This window comes from Galeopterus variegatus, unplaced genomic scaffold, assembly GCF_000696425.1.
Source record: "Galeopterus variegatus unplaced genomic scaffold, G_variegatus-3.0.2 Scaffold5928, whole genome shotgun sequence".
Lineage (NCBI taxonomy): Eukaryota > Metazoa > Chordata > Mammalia > Dermoptera > Cynocephalidae > Galeopterus > Galeopterus variegatus.
Window position 1 is genome coordinate 125578 of NW_007732039.1, and position 8837 is coordinate 134414.

General features: G+C 43.5%; 1 protein-coding gene across 1 annotated transcript in view; it reads right to left on the bottom strand.

The window, feature by feature from the left end:
• FRMD5 (FERM domain containing 5) overlaps positions 1 to 7119 on the bottom strand; it is a 52690-nt gene extending 45571 nt beyond the window's left edge. The window contains exons 1-3 of the mRNA XM_008590219.1: positions 7017 to 7119; positions 2339 to 2381; positions 1906 to 1984 (exon numbers count right to left, since the gene is read on the bottom strand). Coding sequence (XP_008588441.1) covers positions 1906 to 1967 — 62 coding nt within the window. The 5' untranslated portion in view covers positions 1968 to 1984; positions 2339 to 2381; positions 7017 to 7119. The remainder of the gene's footprint in view (positions 1 to 1905; positions 1985 to 2338; positions 2382 to 7016) is intronic.
• Positions 7120 to 8837: the final 1718 nt, after the last annotated feature.

An 8837-nucleotide genomic window follows, 5' to 3' on the forward strand; every position in this document is an offset into this window, starting at 1 on the left:
CCGCTGTCAGCTTACTGAGTTGTGTTAAACCAATCCCTCTCATCTCCACTTGGTCCAGTGAGGTGGAGACCAGGCAATTCCGATGGTTGGTATTAGCAGGTGAGGTGTTAGGTTCTCTACTAAGATATGTTAAGTTTGCTTTGACGTGCGGATGGCAGTGCAGGTTTCTGGTTTGCCCTGGTATTGGCACCTCTTTCAACAGAGACAGAGAGGCTCAGAGCTAAGGCAAATACTCTAGAGGTCATGAGTGGGTCAGGCTAGTGCTTTGACAAAACTCCTCTCTGTTTAAGTTGTTAAACATAATGGTTCTACCCTCACTCACCCTCCTAAAACTATAGGGTCGCTCATTAATATGAATGGGTTTGGTTTTCAGAAGCAAAGTGGGAGCCACATCCACTTCGATGTCAGTAAGCAGAGCCTGCAGTTTCTATGCCCAGTGAGGAACATGAAGTTTGGTTCTAGCTACACACCTCACTGTCCTCAGAGCTTCAAAGAAGGTAGGTGCACACTGCCATGTGCATCTGCAGGTTTCTATGCCCAGTGAGGAACATGAAGTTTGGTTCTAGCTACACACCTCACTGTCCTCAGAACTTCAAAGAAGGTAGGTGCACACTGCCATGTGCATCTGCAGGAAATAGCCTTCCTGATACTTCCGACTCCATCAGGAGAAGATTCCCCTCAACCCCACTGCAGCCCATGCGAAGAAGCTACTTTCCTTCCTTGTCCCATGTCCTTGCTTCCTTTACACTACTCTTTCCTGTTTCTTGCCCTCTTTCCCCATTTCCTGACTTCCCTTCTTAGGGAAACTTTTACTCTTTTCACCTGATACAAAGCCAATGGCATGATCTTTAGAACAGGAAATGAAAGTAATTCCATATTCTTTCTTCCTTCCTTCTTCCCTCTTCTTTTCTTTCTTTAGGATTTTCCAAAGCACTTTAGGGTCTAAAAGTAGGTCTCAAAGCCTTACAGGTCAAACAGCCTATATGACTAGTGATAGCTTCATTCCCATCTTTGCTGTCTCCAATGTCTTAGGGAGGGGATTAGAGCTGACAGTGCTGTCTTATCCTCAGCTCTACAATTCCCTGGCATCACCTCTTCACCTGTGGTCCCACCTTCTACTAGGTAACATCAAGGTTTTGATTATGTCAAAATCAGGTCTTTCTAATATAAAAATTAGGCCTCCCTGTTACAGAGAGTTCCTGAATTTCTGAGGTGAGATTTTCAGAGAGAATTTGGCTCAGGTATACAAAATCCTGCCAAAGCTCTGATGCTTCTATTCATTGACCCTCTTGTAGGATAATACTGAGCACAGTAGTTCTTTCTCATCCTCAAGTGGTGCTGGACAAGATACAATTCACTTCACACAGCTCTCTGCCCACCACAGAACATGAGCCCCACAATAAAGACTTTATCACGAACCTGATCCAAGAGCACACTAGAGTTTACCCATTTAGATTTAAAATCTTCAGTATTTCCCAGATTGCATTTGGTGTCATGCCTTGGCATTTCCCAAGTACATCCATCAGGCCACTGGAGTCTATTTTCAACCCCCCAAATAAGCAACAACACAGCCCTCTCCAAAAACATCCAAGTGGCTATATCACAGGTAAAATAAAAAATGCTCTTGATTAGTCACTCTAGATCCCCTTGAGAGTGACCAGTTAGAGATGAAGTATTCACACTTCTTGAAGGAAAAAACCTCACTCTTCCAATTCCACTGAGGGGGTCAGCAAAGAAAGCAAGTGGAAATGAAATACAGAAGAAGCAAGGTTATATTTGGTAAGAGTTCCTTGCCTATAAGGGTTAGGAGCTTTCAAATTAGAGGATCTAAGAGGTCATGGCTCCCCCTTTCCTTTTTTCCAGGTCTTACTGGCTGAGGAAAGTGTGTTCAGTGTTCAGCCTCACCTGGTTATTTCTTCTTTCAGGGCAGCAGGGTCTGCAGGGTAAAACTTCACACGGAAGCACATGGTGAATGGAGGCTGGGCTGCAGAGAACAAAAGGGGCCCATCAGGGAAGACCCTCTCCCAGAAGATGACTGGGCTTCCCTCCCCACCAGGATGCATAGGCCTCTGAACCATCCAAAGAAAATCCTCACGTGTTTAGGGCCAACTTATACTCAGAATAATGGAAAATTACACATGTAGTCCAAGACTTACTACACGTGGGAAGTTTCATCCCACCCTCCCTACATCCAAAGAAAATCCTCACGTGTTTAGGGCCAACTTATACTCAGAATAATGGAAAATTACATATGTAGTCCAAGACTTACTACACGTGGGAAGTTTCATCCCACCCTCCCTAGGGGTGAGGCTTCAGTCTTTTCATGGAGAATACTTACATCTCAATTGCTTCACCACAGATTTTGTAAACTCCAACCAATGCTGAAACAGAGAACGCAGAATAAGAAAACCCTGATGAGAAGCAGTGTCAAATATAACTAGTTTTATCCAATTTAAATAACTACACAGATTGTAGCCTAGGGTGAAAGCAGCCCAAAAGCTTATGAAATAAATGTTTGGAGAGTAAAGAGTGATATGATTTTCTGCAATAAGCTTCCTATGGAACCAGCTGTGAAAGGGGGAATAGTTCCAGCTTCAGATGCCATTTGTGGGCTTCCCTGGAAATGCCGCCTTCTAAAGCTGGGTGCCAAAGTTCTGAGCCACGTTTCCGGCATGCCAGTACACAAGTGACTGCACATATGTGTGGTAGGGACAAAGCCCTACCAGGCTTGAATAGGGAAATGCTGACTTTAGTGGATAGTGTGTTTGTGTTATGCACCAACTTTTTTCTGGCAAGGGAGTGGAGACAGAGGCTACTGGAAGAAACTCTAGAAAGAATTGACAAGTGGGAATTTCATAAATGGCGAGAAGGCAGGGATGGCTGGGGTATATTTCATCTTTGTTTAAGTAACATGGATTGCCTACCCTTGTGCTAGAGAACAGGTACTCAGGATTCCTTGGCATCGAGGAATGTTTAAAATCTAAGTCTCAAAATAATTAACCACAACCAATGTGTAGGATAGTATCCTTTTTCCCATGGATTTTCATAGGGGCAGGATATAGTAGCAATACATTTTTTGGGGAAGGAAGCAATGAGACCATTTTTTATCTGTTTCTCAATTCTACATGGGTCCTTTATAAAATTAATTATTGATGTTTATTGCTTTTATGCTAATCAGGAAACTTGCCAATTTGCAGAGAGCTAGAACTGCTGTTCTTTGGGGTTTGGTTTATGGGAAGTAGCTTAAAGCTACTAGATGTAAGCTCTGTGGGGGTAGAAACTATCTGTCTTGCTTACCACAGTATTACAGTGCCTAGCACAGTGTTCAAAACGTAGCTGTTGAATGGACAAAGCAACTGGGTCCACACTTCCCTCTTTTCTAGCTACTTCCATTTAGTGTAATGTCTTGGCAGAGTCCTCCCTCTGGAAGGAAAGCAGCCAGGGCCATGCAGACAGCATCCTGGCCTCCCTCAATTCCCAGCTCTCACCTTCTGGGCTGGCCATGGGTCATGCAGTTAATGGACCCACTAAGAACCAGTTTTTCCATCAGCTCCACATGAATAATCTGGGCTGACATTCTGCTCTCTTGCTTCCTCTGATCTGAGTTCCCATGAGGCTGGCAACTCATTATAGCCACTCAATGCGGTTAAGAGGTCCTTCTCACATTACACAGCCCACCGCGGCTCAGCTTCACAGGGAAGCAAAGGCAAGTGATGAAATTGTACAGAAACAACTGGGTTCCAGGCTGTGCCTGTGAAGACAGAGGCGGCCTTTCTGTTCAGGGCACACTGGAATTGTGTACAGTGAGGGGAACATAGCAAGTGTCAGGGACTCAGTAAACAGAATGCCCCTAAACATTAGGCTGATAGATTTAAAAAAAAAATAAGCAAAGGAAGATAGAAATTAAGAGGAATGACTGTGAGGTGCATTATCAGCAGAGGGCAGATGGAACTGAATGACTAAAAGGCTATTCCCCTTGGCAATAGCTGGGCAGAAAACTTCAGTTTGTATTGTTAGAGTTCAAGAAAGGACAGAAGCAGGAGGAGACAGGAAGGAGGTGGAAGGACAGGAAGGGAATGGAGTGCTGTCACAGCTTATCCAAGGGATTTTAAGGGTCTGGCAGAGAAATCTTGAGAAGACCCCAAGAATATGGTGATGGTCAGAGTTGCCTTTTACAGCTTCCTGGCTAAATCTGGGTCCCAGAATCACTAGCAAACCAGTAACACGGGCTTAGGGAGCAGAAATCAGGAGAAGAGGAAAAGAAGATTCAGAGGGTAGGGTTTCCTCCCGTATTTTGGTGAATGGCCAATGTGGCACACTCTTCAGACTGGGGGCTTGAAAGGGTGCAAAGGAGCCAAGCCAGGAACACTGGGGAGGAGGAGTGAGGGCAGTTCCTCTAGGAGATACCAAGAGAGTTCCCACACACATGGAGACTCCTGCAGAGCAAGCAGTGATGTGGGGATGAATGTGAGCTGAGTTCAAACTTCCTCATAACCCAGGCAGGAGACTTATTGTAGGGCTTTACACCCTTGGGAATCCAGGGAGCTAGCCTCCTCCATTTCTACCATGAATCAGGGGCAACAACTCTTTACAGGTCCATTTCCCCTCAGGTACTCTCTCAAGCCTCTCTGCTCTCCTCAACCTCTCCCTCGAGGCACAGATACTCAACTTTCAGAGGCTGTCAGGCATGAATTCAGCATGGAGTATAAGAAACTATGTAGGCTCTAGAGTCAAACAGATCTGAGCTCAAGACTGGCTTTGCCACTTACTTTGGGCAAGTTACTTAACCTATCTGAGACTTTATTTACTCATCTGGAGAATGGATGTTATAATTGTGGCTACTCATTTCATTTGTGTTAAAGATTAAATGAAATAGCATGTGAAACTCTTAGCTTAGTGCCTGACACGAATCAGCTGAAAGTATTAGGTTTCTGCTCAGTGCAGAGCCTGGCATACAGTAGGCACTCCATAAATGTTTATTTCTCCTCTTTTGCATTTCTTTATCTCTCTCTTTAGCTCCTTTTCCTTTTAATCTTTATCACCGCCACATAATCCTTTATTCTCCTCAAGCACATTCTGACCTAACTAAAAAATAATGATCAGGATACATTTTGCCTTTTCTCTTCCTATACTGCCATCTCTGGGAGATAAAGAGATCTTGGGAAAACTGGCTTTCCTTTTTAAGGAGAGAAAGTACAAACAGAAAAACACCATTTGTAAAAACAGTCCATCATTATATAGTGAATGGGCACCTATAGCAGGGGAGGACATGTAGCTTCCTACATGTTTCGTGGCACTTTTTGTGGCCTTGTACTATGGTCCAGAGCTAAGGACAACATTTATGTCAACAGAGTGAAGCCTTAGAGAGTGAGGGGTTGATCTCATATTTACTTCCCAAACATTGATGGTGCTCAAAACTCTGCTGGAACAGGAGGAACAAAATGTCAGTGAACAGGGGACAGGGCTTGTCAAAGGAAAGGGATATGGTCCTTTAGATTCTTTCCTAATGCTTGTGTGTTTAGTATACAACACTAGATGTAACCTGGAAGACGAAAAAATAGCACTTGACTCTGGCATGGTGAGGGGCTTATCTATTCAGTATCTGTGACCCTGGGCAGTGCCTGGAGGCTGTGCTCTCTGAGGCTTCAGGGCCTGCCATGACAACAGAGACAAACCCCATGTTTGGAGCAGTGAAAGAAATCCTGGACCCATGAAAGGAGGGTGCTTTGGGATTTGTGATGATAACATTTTTAGAGAGTGGTAGATGATTGTGGGTGGTGAGCAGGGGTATAGAGAATTGAGGCATAGAGGCTTGAACATGAGGCTTCTGTATATTTTCCCACTTCAAGGGGGATGCCAGAGAGTACAGCCCCACAGAGAGCAAAGGGCAGAAAAGCAGAAGTCATAGAAAATGCAGGTGTCTACAAGCAGGGCAGGCGCTATAAACCATTAACTCATTCACTCACTCATTCATGCCTTCAGCAAATATTTACTGAACATCAACTCCATTCTAGGCCCTATTCTAGTTACATGGGAGATAGTGTTAAATGATATAAAGTCCATGTTCTCATGGAAATTATATTTTTGCAGGAAGCACAGATAATCAAATAGGTAATCACAGAATGGTATAATAAGTGCTATGATAAGGGTAGCAGAGGGTACATGGGGGCCCATAGGAGGACCGCTAATACAGAGTGGGGGTTACGGAAGACATCTTAAAAGGAGTAAAAGTTTAAGCTAAGACCTTAAGTGTAAAAATGAGGTAGCCAGAAGAAAGTATGAGTGTGAAGAAGTGAGTAAATGGAGAAAACTGTTCCAGGCAGGAAAAGTGTATAGATGAAAGCTCTGTAAAGAAAGAAGGCACGACCTGTCTGGAGAGCCATGGTATTGTCTGGCTGGACTACAGCAGCGAGGAGACAGGTCAAGAGAGATGAAGCTGGAGAGATGGGCAGGGGCCTGAGAACAATGGACTTGTTCCTGCCCCAGTCTAGACTATCACAGTCCTTCTCAATGCCCTATGTCTGTAGAGCTGCCTGTTTTGTAGGTTGTATGTTGAGCAAGAATTGCAGGATTTGCAGGACTCTGAAAAGCCCATTTCAGTTTTGTTTTATCTCTGTCCTGCCTAGATTGGGTTGGTACGGCACCTCAGGTGGTGTCCTTCCTAACCTGATCAATGTAGTTAGCCCATTTACTAGAAAGTGGGCAGGAGAGGCTCATCTTGTTACCTGGGCTCCAAGACCACAACACTAGTTCAGCTTCTCTGCCTCCAAATGGGCGAATTTGGGCAAATCACTTAAGTGCTCTAGGCTGCCATTTCAGTATCTCTCTCTAGATGTGCTCTAGCTAAGGTGTCTTCCAGGTCTAAAGATATGATTTGAAGAGATGACATCCAACTGTAGGACCTGGCTAGTCACTGACTTCTAAAGCTAAACTCTGAATATGACTGACTGACTATTCAAGACATCAGACTTATTGACTAACCCTGCCCTCATTTTGTGCTTCGAATAGTGACTTACCCGCTGCTTATCTGGGTCCACAAAGCGGATCCCAAAATAGTCTTTTTCAAGTAGGTTTAGGTGGTGGCAAAGAAGGTCAAACAGGTACTGGCCTTTGGCATCTCTCTGCAAAATAAGAAAGCTCCATTGAGAAAAGAATGGGCTTCTTCAATGTAACTTTATTTTTATAGTCATTAAAAATTATTTATAACTGTTGCACGTGGATATGAAAGGGGCACGTGTCCATAACTGTGTCCTCTATATAGTGATGCATTAGATTTCTCTTGAATTCTGAGGCTTTTAGCACCTGGAAAGAGCCCAAGAACCATTCCCATTACAAAGATGTCAGAGATGTCAGTGTAGAGTCAGGTAAGCCCAATCTCTAATGCACAAAGTTTTCTTAAACTAGTGGGAGTAAGGACTATCCGTGTGGAATACAGTAGTAATCACACCAAGTCCAGCTGGCTCTGCCTTTAAAGTATGTCTTGAATCCACCCACTTCCCTTCATCTCCACTACTAACTCCGTAGGTCAAGCCACCACCTTCTCTCACTGGACCACTGCCATAGCCTTCTAACTGATTCTCTGCTTCTGCTCTTGCCCTCTTCAGTCCACTCTCCACACAGCAACCAGAGCGATTGCAATTTACACATAATGTCTTTTTTCCTAAATAAGTAATAAAGGCACATTGCAAGAAGCTCAAACACACCAAAGGATATACTACGAAGAGTAAAGTCTCCTTTCCACTCTAGTCACCCTGTGCCCCAGTTCCTCTTCCCAGAAGCAAAGCATTACCAGCTTCTTGTGTATCCTTCATATGAAATTTTATACATAGGCAAATGTATATATATATATATATATGTATGAGGGCACCTCAAAAAGTTCATGGAAAGATTTGTATTATCTTTTAATTCTATTTTCCATGAACTTTTTGAAGTACATCTCTTTTTAAAACACATTTGTAACATTTCTATACTCCGTTCTGCATCTTGTTTTGTTTTTTCCCACTTAGGATATCTTGCAAATCCTTCTATTGCAGTACATACAGATATGCCTCACAGTTTTCCACTGCTGCATACCACTGCAATGAATCTAAAGTTATTTACCCAATTCCAGATTGATAAAATTTGTTTCTAATCTGCGATTGCAAACAATGTGGCAGTGAACACACAGTGACCTTTAATTATGTCACTCACTTCTGATTAACACCGTCAGTGGCTTCCTGATGTTCTCAGAATAAGAGAGCAAATTCTCCAAACTCTGATCCTGGCCTCTAATGCCCTGCATAGGCTGGCTTCTGCCTCCACTCTGAACTTATCCCAAATCATTCTCCTCACTACACTCTGGCCATGGCCTTTCTGTTCCTGAACACTCCAAGGCTTTTCTGCCTCTGTGACTTTGTATTCCCTCTACCTGGAATGCTCTTCCTGCGGCTCTTCTCAGCCACTCCTTCTATTCTTGGGGAATATGTCAAATGTCTCCTTTGCAGAGAAGTCTTCCCCTATAGGATGGCCTTTCCCAGTTACTTTCCATCTCATTATCCTGTTTATGTCCTTCAAAGAACTTACAATCTGTAATTATTTTGTTCCATCCAAACAACAACCATATTAGCAGGAGCCTGGGATAGAGATAGCCACAGGGAAAATGTGATTCTGTGGTGGAAATCATATGGACTTTTAATAGAAAACCTGCCTTCCATAAAAACAACTCATTATCATGAGCTAGCAGCTCAAATGTACTTGTAAAACTCTTAGCTGGTAAGAACCCTAAGTTTAGTAGATCCATCTTCAGAGTTCTCCTGCTACACAAGAAGAAAAAGGAAGCATGGCTTTTCTTTTTCAGT